The 20,744-nt window shown below is 43.6% G+C and overlaps 1 protein-coding gene across 2 annotated transcripts in view; it reads left to right on the top strand.

The window, feature by feature from the left end:
• Cacna2d3 (calcium voltage-gated channel auxiliary subunit alpha2delta 3) overlaps positions 1–20,744 on the top strand; it is a 954,216-nt gene that overhangs the window by 183,279 nt on the left and 750,193 nt on the right. For both annotated transcript variants that reach the window (XR_002821195.1, XM_023715780.1), the window contains exon 3: positions 17,874–17,990. Coding sequence is in view for 1 of the 2 variants with exons in the window: in XM_023715780.1 (XP_023571548.1) it covers positions 17,874–17,990 (117 nt within the window). In the remaining variant the exon portion in view is untranslated. The remainder of the gene's footprint in view (positions 1–17,873; positions 17,991–20,744) is intronic.

The raw sequence follows: 20,744 nt of genomic DNA, 5'->3' as shown, positions 1-20,744 counted from the left end.
CCACCAATTCTTATTTCTTTTCTTTTTCTTTTTTCTTCTTTCTTTCTTTCTTTCTTTCTTTCTTTCTTTCTTTTTTTTTTTTTTTTTGCAGAACTGGGGATTGAACTCAGGCCCTTGTGCTTGCCAGGGAAGCGTTTATTCCACTGAGCCATCTCCCCGGCCTTCTTATTTCTGATGGTCTATTTGTTCTCTTTCAATAAGTTGCAATTATTCACCTTAATGGATAGGAAAAAGGGCAAAGAAAACATTTACCAAACATATATAATAGTTTTAAAAGAAATTGATTTATTACTATTGGTATTGCAGAAGTATTACCATTGTTAGATATTGTTTTCTGAATAAAAGTTTACGCATTGAAATAGTCCTCAATTTTCTGGACTTGTTGTAGTTTCCCTGGTTCCCAGAATTTACCTCACTATACCCCATGAAAGAGAGCATTCACACAAGGACACACAAACATGTGTGCACATATACATACATACATAACACATGTACATGCTTGGTCCAGATTTCATTGGGTGGGAGGAGAAAAAGAAAGTGCGTGATTCTTCTGGAATTTTATTGCTTTTGGATCAACTCATGTTTGGAAAATATGAGTCATCTGCCTGAAGAATACATGTGTCTCCCACCTGACCACCTGTTTAAGGTTCCTCACGCAGCTATGAAATGCCTTGCAGAATTTGTATTTTAAGAGAAGAAAATAATTCTCTGAAAATAAACTGCATAAACCTATAAAACAAATGTGCAAGCAACTTTAAACATTTTTTGTCCTATTTTGTCACTCTTTTGACTTAGACTCATATCTAGAAGACAGCATCATCCTCATACCAAAGCCAGGCTTACTGAAAACTCTTCCAAGCTTTCTCCGCTAATACTGAAGGCTCAGAGGTAGTTTTCTCTGCTATGGTCATTCAGCGGTTTCCCCCTGTAACCAAAGAAGTTCCGTTAAAATTCAATGAGAGTGATTTGGAGCTCAAAGCTCAAATCATTTCTTTAAGACAAGGGAAATCCTTCGTTCATCAGGAGCTTTGCATTTGATGCGGACCCACTTCTCCTTGTACCTTCCTGTGCTTCACCTTCATGCCAGGAGGAGTGTTAAATAGGATTCTATTTAATTTTATACCAAAGCTGAATACGTGAATAACACATTCTCCTGTTACTGGTAAAATCTTTCAGGCAAGCCTTCTAGCCTCACAGTTTCTTCACTGAGAATGATTCCAACATCTCTCAGGAGCAGTAAGATTGATGTGTGGCCTCCAGGGGTGTCGTGGCTCTGCGTGAGAACTCAGGATGGGAGATTGGGAAGTGGTTGGTATGGCTCAGGACTCTGCTTTGAAAGCATCTTTTGTTTGTTTGCAGAACTTTCTGCCTTGTTTTTCAAGTGTTTGAAGGTGACACTGTTCAGCTGAGTGCATTTGTCATTCCATGAGCTTTTGTGGAATAATTCGAGGCACCCCAGTACAAAATGGAAGGAGCACCAAGTGGACATTCTGATTTTTTAAATCATTTTTGGTTTTCTCCGGGATTTTTGTCAGAAGTGTCCCTGCAGCTGAGCATGCACTCTTCCTCTGCATATACCTGCCTCTTATTACCTGTGAATAACTTTAAATACTCAGAATGGGATTATTTTTCATAAAGTCTAATTAGATATGGGGAAGTATGCCCATGTACCAGGGAGCTTAGGATAGACTGACTTTTAAAACTATTATCTGTGAACTCACCCTCCCTTGACTGTCCAGGCCTCCTTCCTTTGTCCCTGTCCCCCATCCAGCCCTAGTCCTGGGGCCCATTTTCTCTCCTCTGCTGTTCTTACTTCTCCCTTTGCCTTCTGCTATTATCGTGGATGACTTCATTCATTCTCCTTATTGCCCTACTTCCACAACCTTCGCATAAGGTCTGGGTACATTGCCTGCCTCTTGTCTGCACTGGCTTCCCTTCCTTTGTCTGTTGTCTGCTGTATTCATATGTTTCGTCTGTGCTGTTACAGCTGGTTCTTAGAAAGGGCTTTGTGTTTACCATGGAGTCATAGCACTTGGTGCTTTTTGTTACAATGCGTTCTGTGTTTCAATTATTTCAAGTTCTAAACTCTTACATTTGGAGAATGCATCCTGTATGTTCTCTAGAATCCTTCCTCACTCAGCAAGCACAGTATCTGGTACCTAATAGGTATTCAGTAAGTATTGAATCAGACAATCAGTGGTTGATTTGATCCTATAGGCTTAGCTAATGATATCATAACCTTGTTTAAAGAGATAATTTTATTTTTTGATGGTAACTGGTTCTTGTCCTGTTGGGTTATTTACAGAGAAGAAATTAATTTAAAAGAGTTCCTTATTCTGCTGAATTAGCATATGTACAAAATCTTTCATTGGAGCCATCTTTGAAAACCTAATTCTCCCAGTTCGGTGCGTTTGTGTGCACATGCTGCGCTATGAAATCCATTGCTAGAGCCAGCAGTTTAGTGGCCCTCCTAAAATTACAAAGCAAGGGGCTAGGGAGACGGCTCAGTAGAATAAGCACTTGCCTGGCAAGTGCAAGGACCTGAGTTCAATCCCCGGTTCTGCCAAAATAAATGAAATAAAATAAAATAAATGTAAAATTATAAAGCAAGCCCCTCACACATAGGTTCTTAGCTCTGCTAGGCTCAGCCTCTTCACCTGTCAAGAACAGCGTCAATCTCTTGACCTGACTTGAAAAAGCAATGGTGTGAGCAAGCAGTGCCAGATATTTCTCATAAGATGTGCTCTGCTGTTATTCTCTGTGATTATGATTGATTAGGTGATTGATTTGGTGCTCACATTGCTGTGTCTTCATGTTCTGTGCTCCGGAGATCTTCTTTTCCCCTCACCATCTGCCTGTCTTCATTTTAAAACACTCTCTGAATGACTGTTTCCCCCTATGAAGCCATAACTAACTATCTGTTCATGAAAGTTTCTTGAATCCTTGTCCTAGCAGCTTTCCTGCTTCCCAATGTGACTGTTCAATGCTGTTATGAAAACATAAATGGAATGAGACTAGCTCTGTGCGGGGCCAGCAGCTGCTGCCGAGCTAGTGTTGCTGTGTGGATCAGTAATGGGCACTGGTTATGGAATGTAAAAGAGAGATCATTTTTACTGGACCTTGAAAGGACCAAACTAAATCAGGCAGAGGGATGTGGTAGAAGATGCAAGCTTCAGGTTGAAGAGGAATAGGGAAAATCAGGAGAGTATTTGGATATAAAAGAACATGACAGTGAGAAGTCAAGAGTCTATGTCACATGAAGGTCTATGAAGAACTGGTGATGTTTGTAGCCTGAAAGAAAGGTAACCCACGGGCAAATAGTTCTGAGAATCCCTTTACGCACTTCACATATAAAAACCCATGACCTTTATGTCAACCCCATAGGGTGTTTAGTCCCATTGTTCTAGATGCACAAGCTGAGGCAAAGGATGTTAATGACCACATCCAAAGTGCAGATGTTACAACAAGGCATAAGACATTCAGGGGGAGAATATTTCCATGTCCAGAGCTACATGGCATTGGGTGGGGTCAGTTTCAAAGGCTTCTGCACCACCTGGTAAGGTAATTTCACAGCAACAACCCCACTCCTGGCACCAAAATCTATCTTAGTCACTTTTTTCACTGCTGAGACAAAATGCCCAATACCCAAAGTTAAAGGAGGAAGGGTTTATTTCAGTTCATAGTTTGCAGAGGTCTCAGCTCATAGTCAGTTGGATCTAAGGCAGGGTGGTGTGGCAGAGGGACATTGCAAAGGAGAAGCAGTCCACGGCAAAGAAGGCAGGCAGAAGGCAGCAAAGCAGTGAAGGAGTAAAGCAACTCCTTTCTGTCTCTTTATATTCCATTCAGGCTACCCAGCTTTTGGATGATGCCAGCCACACCTAGGTTGGGGCACTCTTATTCCCAGCATCACACTCTTAATCCCTACATCACACACCCTTATCCTTTGAAACTCCCTACCTATGACTATTGAGGGTTTGGAGCATCATCTAAATAAAGCTATCACAAGCCTCCTGGGGAAAATATTGAGGAAATTGCTTCTATTGGTATGTATAGGATCATCTCACCTTAATTATAAACAAATAATTACAGTTATAATTTTAATAAGAATTGGAAAAGATTTGTAATGATATGAACTGAGTGGTAAAGTATGGTATTGGGGGAGCAAAAGTAAGATTTTCTTTTTCTTTCCATTTGCTTGGATTCACAATCTGTATTTTCCTCTCTGTAATGCACATATTTTTTATGAGAGATAAATTTCACTTTGCTGTTTAATATCTTAGTAGGTTTATTAGGGGAGATCAGGTCATGGGCTTTGGAGGCAGTCTGCTTGGATTTAAGTACTGCCTTTACCTTCATGCTTATTACCATTTTAGATACTCTTCCCATTTTAAAAAAGCAATACTACATAAATAAATTTTAGAAATTGAAGAAACTTCTCTGAAATTCTGCCACCATCTCTTATGACTGACATTTTGCTGCCATCTCTCCCAGTATCTCATATTTTCTTTTTTGACATGACTCTAATTATAGACATAATAATTACACTTGTATAATATGTATGTTTACTTAGTATTTCAAGAGCAGGTTTCTGTGATAATACACAGTTGTGTATGCATTGGTTGAGGTATTTTCTGACACTGTATTTTAACATTTTAGACAAAGGCCAGGTTTGTTTAGTTCTTTAATTTAAATCTCAATCACCTACCAGCGTCAGTCACACTCTGCTTTACATACTGTGAGACGTATTATATTTTTATATTAGGTATTACTAAATTTCTTAGAACTCGACACAGTATACTTTTAATCCATAAGTAATGCATGAATGTGTGCTCTTCATTAAGAATTCTAACAACCTAACAATATGTATGGAGAAAATTAGTATCATTAATTGTACTCTATGACCCCAACATGATAAAAAAAAATTTCCTGTTAAGTGTCTACCCTTCTCTGATGAATTAGAGAAAACATTATTTATTAACCAGAATACCCAGAAAAAAATTGTGTTATAATCTATACTTACAGGACAATCTGCAAGAAGGATAAATTGTTTTAGGATCTGTCCCAAGTTTAATGTATATGTTTCATATAGAAATGTCTGAAATAAAACCATATATATATATATATATATATAGTCCCTGTACTTGCCTAAGCATGCAGTTATTCCACTGAACTATCTCACCAGCCCCCCAAATTTACTATTTTCTTAACTGACATATGTAACAAATCAAAAGAGTGCCTATGATCACTAATATTTTTATACTATGTCCTAGGCCATGCAGATACCTTTATGTTGTTGTCGCTCAACAGTGGCTGGAGAATCACCATTAGATCTCATTGATTAATGCATTGTTGAAGAAGCACCCACTTTTCTGCATCGCACATTATATATTTTAAACATCTTGAAAACCAAATTATAAAATAATTGGTTTCCTTTACCTTTGCATTAAAAGTCTCATTCTAGAAGGGTTTGGTGGGTCTTAAATACTAGAATAGCCCATGACATGACATAGTCCCAGAACTTCAATTTCAAAGGTATAACATGATGTAAAAGTAAGAACAATATGGATGAACCGATTTCCTCATGGATTCCTAACCTGGTAGCATGGTGATATTATGTGTGTGTATGAACACATGAGAGAAAGAGAGCCGTTGATTGAATTCCCCAGTACTTTTGGACTTCTTGAAAGCAATGTGGACAAATCCCCCTTTCAAGTGTCGTGTGAGGCTTTCTCTTCACTTGCCTCCATTCCTCAATTTTAAGGTTTTGTTTCCCTGATTACCAGCCCCCAAAGTGAGAGGCATCAAGTGCATTTGGTCAGAGTTGAGGTCAGTAGAGAAAGGTTGCTACACGTTCCGAGACTTTGTAGGGACAGGAGCTTCACATTCCATGGAGCCCCATCTCTGTCCCAAGTGGATTGAGAAGCTGGGTAGGCGTCTGCCCCTTACTGGCTGCCTGTGCCCTCGGGTGCCTGACATTCACCCTCAGAGGGAGTAAGGAACAGTGCCTGATTAGAAGTAGGTGACACGCTGCCTAGTACACTGCTGGCTTCTGGGAGACATGAGCACATGTTATTCTGTGTCTTGCCTCTTCATTTCCTGAGGTGAAGATGAATGAGGAGGAGAGTGTTTGGAGACATTTTGTATATGAGTCCTGGTGTGTTCAAAGAAATAGACTCGGTGGGAGGTTTTACATAAAAATGGACTCCTGCCTTCTCTTAACAAGTAGCAGATTGGGTAATTATAGTGTGTCCCACCCAACCACAAAGCATAGAAGCCAAGAAGTGGCCCACGTCTTAGGATGCAACAGAAGCACTGCTTTTTGTTATAGATCTAGACAGGCTAAGTTCCCTCACCTGATATGACCAGCCTGGCCTCTAAGGTTGTTTGAATTAGAGGCTCTGAAATGGATTATCTGTAAGCTCCTTTTGCATCCTAACACTGTGATTTTTAAGACTACTGGGGGAAATATCTTGCATACTGGGCTTGATGAAATCCATCAAAAAATCATTTGATTGTGAGCCTGGTGACACCTAAATGTTGTTTTTGCCTGATGGAGTGCCCTTATTGTTGAGAATGTTCCTATGGGAAAAACTGGAGGGCCACCTACTGCAAACCCCCAGAGGATCGGTGAGCTCCTGTGGCCAAGGCGAGGCGAGGAGATGTTACCCTAAAGGACACTGCCACCCGGGATCGCTTTTCTGAGTGCCTGGGGTCAGCAGTAGGGAATTCCGTGTCTGCGTCTCTGCACGCCTTTCACAGAGCAGCTCCCTGCCATGAGAAGGAAGACTCAGGCATCAGCTCTTCCTTTGAGAAGGTAGGGTGGGTCGCTAAGAGTTTATCACGCATAAGCTCAGCGTGCCTTTCTGCATTCACAGTGGAAAGCGAGGGCCTAGCTGTGCCGTCCTTAGGTGTCTCTCAATTCAGTTTGGAGTTGGAACAGTTAGAGATACATTCATAAACAGGATCCTAATACTCATTCCAGTGTTTAGCTCTGTAACTACAGAAACCATCTGAACAGCTGCAAACAGTATTAGCTGTAAGCTTGTTACAGACCTTGCAGACTCATCTATTGATTGCCTTCAATTTCCAGGACATCTTGGATATAGAATTAAAAAGATGTTAGTTAAGCCAATTAACTTTTGTGGCGCCTGGGCAACTGATAGCGTGCGCTAAAGAAGGTCACTTTAATGTTATTCAAATAGCAGTTTTATTAGTTGTGGGATTAAGGAAATCAGAAAAATGGTCTAACAATTGTTGATAATGAGTTCCTTTATGTGGTGGAGCACCTTGGCCTTTGACATCTGAATCTGACCGCTAGTTACACACACAAGTGATTGGGTCACCTTAACCTTTCCATAGATTGTGACTTCATTGCGCCAGCTCCCCAGTATCTGTTATGTGAATTATTCCCAGCCTAAGTGTAACCTGAGGTCTTATCTAGCTGTGGTTTGTCAGGCTCTGAGACTGAAGTGCAGTGCTCTGGGACCATGCTGCCCGGGCTCACTATGGCTTCCTCAGTGGTCTATGCTTCTATATCTAGCATTTGTGTAGAGCATGGAGATGACTCTCCGGCCAGGGGTTCTTCACTCTGGCACCGTGATGTCCATTTGGGTCTGTGGCTTGGTACTGCATGGGAATGCGAGCAGAGCTGGCCAGCATCACTTCCAGGTAAAGGAATCAGGGAGCAGATAAACCCTCTCCTCTTTCTCATACCACGCCTTCTGGCTGAGTGCAGAAGACTCCACAGCCTGGGAAGGTGGCTGGGCTGCCAGAGGGAAGGGGTGTGGCCTCCGAATCACTGGGTGGAAGGCAGTGCAACATCCAAGAGAGCCTCTTGGGATGGTCCTCCGAAGAGCTGTACCTTTGTTGTGTCAAGCCATTGAGACTCTGGGATATTTGTCTTATTGTAACTGAAATCCCTTTAACTACTAAACCACTTGCTAGTGGAATGACCTCGGATAAGTTACTTGATCTCTCTGTGCCGTAGTTTTTCTAACCTGTGAACTGAGAGAAACAATACCTACCTGACCCAAAGTAAATGCTCGGTGAATGGTGGCGGCTTCTTATTAATAATAAATTACTTTTGTTTTCCCCTGTGATTCCCAGAAAGCAAGAGGGTGAATTATTTTTACTGTCACATCAGAAAATGTGTTTGAAAGAAGTTGATGGCAAGAAGTAATCCGTGTCGAGCAGGGCGGACTTTGTAAAGAAACCTTTTGTCATTTGTGTTTTGTCTGTAGTTAAATTTGTGGTTGAACATCAAAGGCATGTAAATGTTACAGTGGGATTTTTTGCCCTTTGACACACTAAGGCTTCAGCTGATGTGTTGTGAAGTACATGTCCAGTGTGAATATTCACATTTAAGAGTGTCTCATCCCCGTGCATTGATCCAAAAAACGTTTAGTAATGGGGTTTTTAACAGTATGCATTGAGACTGAATTTGCTCAGTAAATGGATGAGTTCCTCCTGTCTTAAAACACTAGCAGAAATAGGGTGGTTCTATCAATAGCTGGTTTAGTCACTTGCTGCTGACTGAGTGTCCTATGTGTAAAACCAGAATATAGCACAGCATTCTTAGTCTGATCAGCACAGAGCTAAGGTCAGTCCCTGCAGTTGTCTGATTGTGTTGAACAGTAAAAGCCTCTGAGAGCTAACAGCATGCAGGGAGCAGAAGAAGGAAGAGTGAAACGGGATGAGGAAGACAGTTGACTTAATTCGTGTGGCTGACAGTCTGGAAGTAGCAGACATCTGGCAGAGACCACCCTTTGCAGAGCCGGGTGCTTTGAGGGGCAGGCTCCTGGAACCGTGTGACTCGGTGGGTGCTCCACACAGCTCTCCAGGAGCAAGCTCTGGGGGTGTGCAGCCTGCCTTACCCCGTAGCACTGGGAGCTCAGCTGCTCCCTGCTCTCTCTTGTTCTAATGCGCATTTCCTCTTGCTCTGATGGCTTTAACAGAGAAAAATTGCACTCCTTGAGTTTTACTAGATCTGGAAAAGGACAAGGTTAAGAGTGGGTGTTGTTAACCTTGGCAACATTTGATTGGCATACCTACACGAGACAGAATTATTCATCCAGTATGGCACTTGCCCTGCTCAATAGAAAAATGTTCTCCTGAGAACTGGAGTGCCGTAAAGTCAGGTAGCTCTATTGTGATGGTGAAGAAGCAGACTTCCTAACATCAGCTTAAAAGATTTGGAAGCGTGTTTACCTGGAAACATAATTGCTTTGAAGCATTGTGCATTGAAGTAACACTTCTGTATGCAGTAATTGAATTGAGAGGAATACTAAGTACATTCATGTCATGATAAGAAGATGACACTGCCTATAAGGAAAGATCTGGAAATGGGAGATAATTAATTTTTATTGCAACATATTTAGTAAGATATCTAGAAACTATCCCCCCGCCTTTTGCCAGAAGAGAGCTGGTCCCAAAGAGTTGCCACATTAAAGACTCCTTGGAGTCTTACAAGTGCAAAGAGCCCTTGGAGTCTGCAACAGGCCTCTGCCGAGGGAAACACTGAGAACTGGCTGGTCTGGTAGCTTATAAATGTTGGTTCAGAATTTTTTCTTGTTGCTGAGGCAAAGGAATGGCCTTTTCCAGAAGTTTCAGCCCAACTGTGGGATTGGTCGGCACCTCTGCCACCGCCCTCATTGTATTCTGAGTACTCTGCTTTCGGGCAGTCTGCTGGCTATGTCACATATTTCACCTCATTGGATTGTTTCTAGAACGGCAGCAAGCTTGGTATCATCCACATCACTGTAAAGGAAGGGAGGCTGGTAGAGACCAGGAAGCTTGGTATGTAGCCAGAAAGTTTCAGGAGGACTTGAACTTGGTGCATTTGCCTGGTCTTAGCAGCTGGCTAACACGTACATAGTGGTGCTTCTTGAATTTGAGCTCTTTCCTACCCATCCTGTCCTGGCCAGCTGTCTTCCATAAGAGGCAACAGGCAGCAGCTGTACCACTCTATCCTGCTGGAGGGACCCCAGAACTCATAGTTCATGTGCAACCTAAAGAAGTCACCACCTATCCCTTTTCCCTCCCTCATCTCTACTCATTCCCCTGTCCATGAAGCCTTGGTTGTAGAAATCCTGCCCCTGCTAGCCAGCCAGCTTGCAGTGGTTCATGACTTTCTCATCACATGAATAGGGTCCTTAATAGATTACGTCTACCAGGAGAGGGTGAAGTATACACACTCCACAGACTCCCCATTTCTGGAAGCTTGGGCTTATCCCCTATTTTGTAAGCCTTTTTAGTACTCCCTCTTTGTCTGCTGAGTGTGATGGGCAGCCATCCTCTTTCTGAGTAGGAAGTAGTTTACTACTTAGCAGCACCTTCCCACATTACTATACCTTCCCACCTCTGGCAGAAGTGGCATATCTGTGCTCCAAACAGGCCTGCCTCTAGGACGAGCCATATGTAGAACAGCGACGTGGGATATGAGAGTACAAGTTTAGGTGGGAATGATCCATGCAGCTCTGTGCCAACTTACTATTTATTTTTAAATGAAACAAACCAAAACTAGTCCTCTTTGAACCCCAAGGGGACCACATACACGTGGCAATGTAAGCCTCCTCCCATTGCCTGTGGTGTGGTATAAGAGACCATTTGTAAATATTTGTTTAGTGATGAAAGTCGTAAAGCTTTTGTTTTTCTCTTCCATCATGTGGTCTTCACTTACATGACTGCTGCGATGGCTGGGTCGAGGTCCCCCCAGAGCTTCGCACAGGCACAGGGCTTACAGAGGTGCTAGATCTAGAATGTGTGGGACTGAGATCAAGGGTGTGTGACTGATTACTAAATCAGCCCACTGGCTGGCGTGGCATAGTTCTCAGTAAGATTAAGGGTGGGAGTGCCAGTAGCCTGCATCCACTCTAAGGGGCAGAGAGTGTTCTAATACACTTGTGCTCTTGGCTGCCCACGTGCTGCCCACTTCGCCTCTGCCATGCCCCTCTGCCCCGCCACCCGGCCTTGAAGCCAACTACAGATGGGAACCTCCACAAACTGTGAGCTAAATAAACCTTTCCTCCTGTCACTTTGTGTGTTGAGTATTTTCTCTCAGCTATGAGAAAGGGAAGACAATGGGTTTAACAAATGTATTGCACTCAGATTTTGTTGTTGTTGTTGTTGTTGTTTTGAGACAGGGTCTTACACTGTGGAGCCCGGGCCATCCTCTGCCTCTGGGTCCTCCTGAGTGCTGGCGCTACAGGAATGAGTCACCAGGGTGGCTGCACAATAGCTACTTTAGAGCTCCAAGGACTAAGGACAAGACAAAAGGTCAACCCACACCATAGGCACAAAAGGCACTTCTGCCCATAGAACAACCCACTTGTACAGGTTCTGGGTGTGGGTTGTCTCTGGGGGTGCTCCCCCGCCCCTCATTTATTAGGGCATCTGGCTGATAAATGGGAATTTAAAGGGAAGTGCTGGAGACCGGGCACAGGCACGTGGTTCTCACCTTATGGGCTTGGAAGCCAGCTCCCAGCCTCTCGTGCAGGCGGACAGGTCCTTGCAATGCCTTCTTCTCCCCTGGACCTTCCGTCAGTCCTCGCGTTGTGATTTTATGATTGCTACTTCAGAGATGTAATTTTCATTTCGATGAGGAAATTTACCTAAGTGAGCATCTGCAAAGGCTTCCACGCTTTGGTTAGATGCTTTCTGTAGCCATCTTCTGCAGTATTTCCTGGAGCCAACACACCCGGAGGCCCTCTTCCATGTTTGGCTTTTACCCCAGTTCCCTGGGATTGAACAGAAGTGGCCTAACTTCAGCTCCTGCTCTGGGGGCAGTTCCAGGACTCACTTCTAGATATGCAGTTACCACATAGGAGAAACCAATGTGAAGGGAGGCGCAGCATTAGGTGTCCTGACAGAGGAGCAGTGCCTTGCTCTTCCTGGTGTTTGTGTGAAATGCTCTGGGAAAATAGATGCTGCAGGAAGAATACCTTCCCGTGTCTCCCTTCTCAAGTGATAAATGTTCTTGGCTCATCGTGGGATTTCTTGCCAAGTGCGGATTCTGCTAACAGAAGGAGTGGAGGCCTCAGGGGCGTGCTCATGACGGGAATGCCACGTGTCTCGGGCTTGCCTGCCTTCTGTGTCGTGAATGCTGAGGCAGTTTGGGAAGGGCTGCAACCTGCCTGAGCCTGGGCGTGAGCCACAGGCCACCTCACTCGGGCCCCCACCCCAGCCCCTGCCCTGGGCCAGGGGAGAGCAGAGCGAGGAGTAGCGTCACCCCACACCCTGCTGGGAGGGGTCTGTCACACGAAGAGCTTCCATCAGGAAGGCACGAGGGTGACAACACAACCCTGAGAAGAATCCTCTGTGGCAGATGGGCCAGGAGAGAAGCACAAGGAGCAGTAGGATCTGGGGTTCCTGCTGGAAGGGCCCTGGGATGGGGGCTTTCACAGATGTCGTCCTGCCTAGGCTGCAGAGCAGCTCTGGAGGGTGGGCCCTGTTATCCCCAGGATTCTGAAGGAGTCCTCTGAGAGCCAGGTTAAACATCTGCCTTGAAGTAACACCACCGGCCAGCCTACTGCTGCTGTGTGTGACCACCCGCCCTCTGGATGGCTCTCAGGAAGCCCCAGCTTGCCCAGTGGCCTGAGTCCTACCCACTACACCCAGGCACACCTTCTTCTCTGTTCTGAATACTCAGTGTTACAAAAGCAGAATCACTGACCCCACCACCCGTATGCCCTTCAGTGGCTCCTGTTGCCTCCCCCCATGTGAATGAAGTCAGACTCTTAGTGATAACATTGCACTGGCTTTGTCTTCCCAACATCCCTCTCCTTGGCTGTGTGCACACCAGGAAAGTAGAACAGGAATAGTCCCCTTCAGCTCTAGGCAGCCTCCTGGCAGTCTCTGCACCTTCCTGCTGGCTACTATCCCAGCAAGGCATGTTCGTGCCCTGTTGTGACTCTTACCTTCCCATCCTCATCATCCTTAAAGGGTCCAGCAAGGTGGGGGTCACTGCCTCCCCCCACCTCCCACAGCCCTTCCTGTTCTGTGGCATCTTTGTGCATTTGTGCCTCAGGAAAGGCTGACCAGAAAACTGGGCTTTATGTCACTTGTCATTGTGTATTTACTGTGTAAAACCCTCTAGTGTACCAGAGACAGAGTAGGATCTATAGAAAAAATAGAGTGTTGGAGACAGGATCAGGAGCCAAAGTGGATCCAGTCTTCATCCTAGGTTACCGCTATCACTTCCATTTCTGTCCCTCTTCTGTCCTCCTTTTATGTGATTGCAGGGACCTGCTAATAACTTTCCTAACTCTTTCTCCCAGATCAAAAAGAACTGATCTGGATGGAATGGGAGTAATTAATAGTGTAGTTCTGGAAGCTGTAGAAAACAAATCCTTCACTGCTCACACGGATATGTGGGGAGGCCCACGGAAGGAGGGATGCCAGTCTCCACCTTGCACCTTGGAGAGCAGGAACTGGGTTGTGGCCTGCAACCAGCCACAGGGTGCCTGCTCACCGAGCCTCCAGGGCTGCCCTCACAGCGTGCTGGCTCCTTCCTCTCCAGGTATCTGTACTGTCAGGAGCCATGTGTGCATCTTAGATCATCGAGGTCTACTCTTCTTGTGAGGCCCTGTGTGGGGCTCTGGCCCACTTCGGGGACCTTCCCTAGCCCTGGACATGCCTTTGCTTTGCAGCAAGCACCTGCATCATGTGTCAGTTGGCTACACTTCCAGTTTTTGGGGTTTTACCCCATGACCAAATCTAGCTGCTGCTGGCTACAAAAACTATAGAATGGGGCTGGGGAGATGGCTCAGTTGAAATAAGCACTTGCCTGGCAAGCTCAAGGACCTGAGTTCAATCCTCGGTTCTGAAAAAAACAAAAAACAGAAAACAAAAAAAAGCTATAGAATGAGTTTTTATGGCAGGAAAATGAGCCCTTTGAAGCAGGTTTACAAGTTTATGGACGGTCGGCATTCTGTGGCTCTACTCCCAAGTTTATAAGTCTAAGCAATTGGAAGTTAGGGCTCTTCATTTGACTTTTATCAACTGATAAGCCTGTCTGTGCCTCTGCTCCCCACCTGGAACACATTGTCACCACCTCTGGGAGAGTGGCCAGGACTGGTCACACAGATGTGTAGAGTCCCTGGAACTGTTCAGAGGCTATGGTGCACATGGGACCAACAGACTGACTGCCTTAGATTCTACTAATAGAGACACGTGGTTTACCTGCGCAGATTCTGAGTGGCCCTCCATTCTCTTAGAGAAATCTGTTTAAAGGGGGCTCATATTCCATTCGAAACAGAATTCCAACTTCTGTATTTTTTAATTTCCAAAATAGTATGTTCATTGTAAAAATTGGAAATACAAATAAGAAAAAGAACAACAACACAAAAATCCTTTGTGATTGTGTAGCCTACTGTGAACACTTAGCTGCTAGCTGTGGGTGTGTACAAATCAGTGCTTTAAAACCAAAAGTAATCAATTACTATTTATAATATGTTGTGACATGTTGCCTACATTCTTTGACTTTTGCTGGCATGGCTGTGGGGAATTCTGTTGAAAGCCTTTCTCTCTTGTCCAGTTGCTCGGCTCGAGTTAATTGGTTTCTTATTGTAGGTACCTTTTTTAATGGTTTTGATAGATGTCACTGTTCTGAGCCACCAAGGACTTGTGATTGATTAATGACTGTCACTGGGTTCTGCTCTTGGCTCTTCATGGTCTTTTGATTCCAGAAAAAGAAAACATTTCCAGATAAGATAAAGGCATCATGTTGTTTTGACCTGATTCCTGCAGGCCTCGACACTTCCTGAAAAGGCAGAGCACTTTGTGGTATAGGATAACTTTCCTAGGCTGGTAGGACAGTAGTATGTACTTGACCTGTTACAGGGAGGACCTGCTGGTGTCCTGCTTGAGGGAGAGGACTCAGGCTGGAAGAGGAATGGCACCAGTGAGGTGTTAGTGTGTCACAGACCTGGAGCCCCATGTAGCAGGGAGCTTTGTGTTGGAGGTCAGTCACAGTGATGTAAATCCTGGTGGACAAGACAACCTTTCCTGAGATCTATAGTTTCTTTTCACAAAGTAGACTCTGAAGACAGGTACAGGAAGATCTCTGAAAGCTTGGGGTGGAGGGGAGATCAGAGTTAAATAAATTGATTTCTCTTGGGAAATCTGTTGGTCTAGAAACACATGCAAATAGCAGACATGACCAGAATATTGGGTCTTGATACAAAACATAAAAGATTCAGGTCAGGTTCACTGTGACATCCATTGGATTTGCCTTTCTCTTAAGCATCTATCTAGATCACATGAAATCACAGAACCACTCAAAATAGGGATTCATTTTGCTGATGCCATAAATTAGACTGACATTAGTTTTGTGTGTGTAGATTTTGAGATGAGTCAGTCTTGGGTCTAAACTGGCCCCGGCTGTGGGTTTTTGGAGCCCATCTACCAGGCAGCAGGGAACTCTCAGGCTTTTGGGTTGCTAAGATGTTGGCTTGCATTTCACCTTAAGCAAACTTTCCATTGTTTGTCATTGAAGTTTTATTCAGAACCAGAGAATGATGATAGCTTGGGGCAGGACTGGGCTGGCCAGGGTAGTAATCCAAGACCAGTGTGGTCCTCTCCCCCGGGATTGGGGAAGTCATTTTTATACATCTGTAGGAGGAAGTGTTTGCTTCCTTACCTGCATTTCTCTTGTGTTGTGTTGTGTTGTGTTGTGTTGTGTCACATTGCATGGCATTGCATTGCGTTGTATAGAGTATTGCTGCCACTCTGCAACCAACTTCATCCTGAAGAGACTTGTATGTGTTTGCTGTGGTTGAGGCAGTAACATAAGGATGTGTCTTTGCCTCTCGGGTTATACCAGGTGCAAGCACAGGTTAGATGAGCATAGACTTCTTTGGGTGCGAGGATGGGCCAGGAAAGCTGGCTTTGGGGGAACCAGAGAAGCTTTGGCAGGTGCGAGGGCAAGGCTTGGTGCAAGAATAGTATTTTCCTGTGAGGTGCATGAGAGAGGCCTCAAGACAAACTGGTGTGATTTGGTTTGAGTGTTCCCAGGAAGCAAGGAGGAGCATGGAATTACAACTTCTGGGCCAGTTCAGAGCATCTAATCAGTGACATGGCAGGTGTTTATTTTGGCCTAGTCTCAGGTGGTCCAGAAGGAGTACCTTGTTTATTTCTTCAGAGTCAATTTAATTGTGAGAAATTCCTGGACATCAGTCCTGAGGTGCAGGTCACAGGCCTAACACTTAGTCCTCCTGCTCTGTAGTACCTGGGTGCTGGGAACGTTGTGCCGAGGCCTGTCCTGCTTCTGTTAGCCAGAAGAGAGTTGCTGCTTCTAGAGTCTCCTCTGAGATGTTCCAAGCCTCACTGCTGGGTTCTAGGAATTTTTGTTATTCTGAGTGATCTGAGAATTCCATGTCTGTATCATTCTTTCCTTTGGAGTTCTCCTACCCTAATCTTCTTTCAGAACACACACTTGGTGGTCTCAAGGGACTTGGGAGCTTGAACTGGGAAGGAGTGAGGCTTGATTGACATAGTCACACAAACAGTCCCTTTCTAGCTCAGCCTTGGGTACAAGCTGCCTCTACTGGCCAGGAAAACCAGAAGATAAAGGGCAGGGAGAGTGGGGAGTGAATATGAATTTATATCTCAAAATTCTTCTGCCGCAAAAAAGTCATAGACAAGATGCAATATGATACCCTTTATTTTTCTTCATAGGGATTGAGATAGGGGGCTGTTAATTACTTCAGAGTTACCCCACAAATTAAAGTAGATACATGGTCTCTTTACTTTTTATTCCTTAGTTTTTGATAACTACATAAATGTAATGGATTCATGTTTACAGGAAGGGTATTTTGAGCTCCATTTGGAAGATTACTATTAATAAACATTTCTTCCTGGTATAAATAAAACTAAATCTTTAGTTAAACTAACTTTTTGGCTCAGGACCCCTTTACAGTCTTACAGTGTACTAAAGACCCCCGAAGAGGTTCTTTCTGTTTATGTAGGTTGTAGCTATTGATATGTGTTGTGTTAGAATTTAAGACCATGAAGTTTAGAAAGTACTGTAGTTAATTCAAAAGATTCATTATACCTATAACAGATTTTATGAAAAATAACTATACATGCCAAATAAGAAAAATTAGAGGTATTTCACATTCATTTTACAAATATTTTTAATATTTGATATATGAAGTATGATCAAAATATATGGCGAATGTTTAAATAAAAATTATTATAGTAAAAGCTTTGCCATTAACCCAGTTCAAAATATCTCTCCTCACTGTGTACATAATTATTTTATAATTCTTGGCAATGTGTCTTTTGCTGTAATAAGTTTTTAACAAAATTTGAACATATTCTATTTTTTGCTTCCCCTTGGAAAAGTAGATAAATGGATTCTCATTATCTGTTTTTGTAGTTAGTCTGTTAGGATTTGTTGGAGAAAATCACATAGGTCCATTGTTGGGAGAAAGAGGTCTTCGTGGTCCCCTGAGGGGGTCTCAAATACCCTTAGGAGTTCTTGGAACACTTTGACAACTGCTAGTTTAAATAGATGAATTACCCAAGCATGTAATGGGTTTTAAATGAAAAATTGTCTTTACTTGAGAATATGAAAAACTGGAGATCGAGTCAGTCTTTTGTGGACAGATGATAAAGCATTTGACTGACTGAAGGTTGCTCCTTTTCCTGGGTGCTCGTTAAGTTCCCAGTAAGAGTCAGATTTTGTTTGCAAGGTTTCAGGGAAACCTTGTTGAGTTAGTAATTGTGCAGTACGGTGCAGTATCCTACATAGAATAGAAACAGTCCTATTACAAATGCACTTTTGTTGACTGTGTGTTGGTGGAGGTGTCGTGAAATCACACGTGTGGTATTGTGGTGTCACGTACCTTTAATGTTGCCATCTGTCCTTGCAGAAGTACAAGGAATATGAGAAAGATGTTGCCATAGAAGAAATCGATGGCCTCCAGCTGGTGAAAAAGCTGGCGAAGAATATGGAAGAGATGTTTCATAAGAAGTCTGAGGCGGTACGGGTAAGTGCCCTGTTTTTGCTTTTTTAAAAAAAATTTTATTGAGAAACAAATAGCAACGAGACAGTTTCCAAATAGGCTAGTAGGACAGTACCAATAGTTAATACATTGCATATTGTTGTCTTTGTAGTAGTTATTCATAGTATGAGATGCAGACATGATATCCTGTCCAAACACTATTAGTACAAATCTTTCTTTTCATTGAATTAAGAGGAGGTAGCTGGATATCTATTGTAACTATTTTGTATATACAGATACAAAATGATCCTTCATTTGTATCCCCTTTTTTGTTTAGCTTTGTGAGAGATGGGTATTTCATTGCCATTCAAATATTGTGAGTGAATTCAGCAAAATAATCCAATATAGTCCAATAGTTCATTTGCTTTGTGTTGCCTGAGGATGTACAGGTAGCTTCGGGGACAGGTACTTGGGAGCCCAACTCTCAAAGATAAAGGTAGACTATTGTGTATGTATTTTGATTTCTTCAGTCTGATTAGCCAGGAAAAGCAGGTACCAAGGACCCTTTATTGACAGTGTCTTTCTTATGATTTTATTTCTTTAGCAGAGATGCCCCTAAGTCTACAGCTGAGAGTATGAGCCTCCAGTTATGTGAGGGCCTGGGTTTGCCCTAAGTCATGCAAACATACCCTGTGACTCAACTAAGCCACGTGTGAAAAGTCTCAGTAATGATTGTTAAAGTATGCAATTGAAGATTTCAGTGAGGTAAATGAGATCTAGAAGCAGTTGGAGATTTCTTTAGCTTTCCTGTAATGGCAGTTTTTGTGTTGACCCCCAATAACTCCCTGAAATTTCATAGTACCAGCCAGATGAATAGAACCACAATACATACACCCATGTATTATTTTGGATTTCCAAAATGACTTCTGACTTTATTTCTTATTGCAGTTTTAATAATTTTCTCCCATTTAAATAATTTCCCCCTAATTTTAATAATTGATGTCCAGTTTTTATAATTTTGTTATAGAAGACTTCTGACTCTAGCTTTCCTCATAGTAATTGGCCAAACCACATTTCTTTGTTAATGTAAATCCTCTACTTACAATCATTTGAGTTACAAACTTTCACAAAGGCCTAGAAGCAGTAGTAGTCTGTACAACTCACTTTGTTATATTTAGAAACGAATCTGATTTACCAACATTCTCCTGGAATGGAAAGTTTGTAAGTCAGTGTGTGTATGTGGGGTGAGTTGGGCTCACCCACGCTCCTGCTATTTGGGGTTCATTGTGGCTTCTGTGATGGTGGTGTGGGGGGTCAAAGCACAGCTCAGAAAGGCTTCCACTGTGTTGGGGGATCGGCCTAAGTTCTGCAAGGCTCCCACAATTGGTATGGGAGGGCACAGGAGCAGGGCTCACCAGGTCCTCGAAGCTGTCCAGGGCTCAGCCTGCCCTCTGCCTTTTTGCCTGAATTAACTGTGTACTCTTCAGCCTCTGGGTCTCTACTAATTCCACTGCTCTTCTATAGCTGGACATGTGCGGGCTTTGAAGTACATGTTCCCTCAGTGACTCTTCTTCGAAATGAATAATAAATCAAGCAACCGAGCACCTACTACCAGTCAAGTGCTCCCCGAAGGCCTTTCATGCATTCGCTTACATGATGGAGGTTATGGTCATCACCCCCATTTTACGAAAGAGCAGACTGAGAGACAGAAGTTGGGTCATTCACTAGCGTCCACCTTCTTCACTGCTTCCACATGAGCATCCTAGAGTGAACACTGATTTCTTTCATGTGACTTCTCCTGCCCAGAGGACAGCTCAGAGGCTCCGAACCGAATTCCCCCCCACCTTTTTTTTTCTGTACCGGGAATTGAACTTGGGACCTTGTGCTTGCCAGGCAGATGCTTATGCTGCTGTGTTGTATCCTCGGCCCTCTGAACCAACTTTTTAAGGTTCTTTGTGCTTGTGCAATAACATCTACCCAGTTAAAGCGATCTTATTCCACATCCCCTTTGGTGTGATAGTGCTCACTGTCTTGTACCCTTGATGAAAGAAATCATCTATGTGTCTATTTTGTTTTGGTTTTGCTTTGTTTAAAATACTAGTAACAACATAGCTTGAAAAGAGAGATATAGTTCTAATATGCACTTGTGTGTCAGCCACACAATGTTGGAGTGGAAAGGGAAGTACATATCCTTGGATTGTACCTCTGCAATTAACAGACAGGGAAACCCTGGTGTCTGGAATTCAGTGGTGGGGTCGGGGGGTGGGCGTGCCACAAACTGCTTGGACACAGAGGCCACGCAGTGTCAGAACCTGGACCATAGCCATTTGACAGGGTGGGCTCACGTGCTCGACAAGACATGGGCTCTAGAATATTCTGATTCCTAGTTCTGCCCCAGTGAGGCAGCCAAGTAAACCTTGTGGACCTTTTTTTCCTTCATTACCTCCCTGGAGGTGCTAGAAAGGCTCAGCAGCTTAATGATGTGTTTATTCATGTACTGAGTTCACAGTATAACAGGTCCTGGGTTAACAGGTCCTCTCATTTAACTCTAGCATAAACTGTAGGAGTTGTCAGCACTGCCATAGAGAAGAGCAGACAGGCTTGGCAGGATGCGCTCATGTGCCCAGGCCACATGGGTGGGACTCAGTGGGCTTTGATTTTGTGCCCTGGCCTGGTGGTAAGATCACAGCCCATCTGTGGAGAATTGTGCAAAGCATTTAGCCCATGCCTGGAAAAAGAGCGTTTAGCGAACACTGGCTACTGCTGCTGACTACAGCTTGCTTGCTTGCTTGCTTGCTT

The sequence above is a fragment of the Octodon degus genome, unplaced genomic scaffold, assembly GCF_000260255.1.
Source record: "Octodon degus isolate 3935 unplaced genomic scaffold, OctDeg1.0 scaffold00043, whole genome shotgun sequence".
Lineage (NCBI taxonomy): Eukaryota > Metazoa > Chordata > Mammalia > Rodentia > Octodontidae > Octodon > Octodon degus.
Note: the sequence above shows the minus strand (reverse complement) of the source record. Positions and strands in the feature narration are given on the sequence as shown.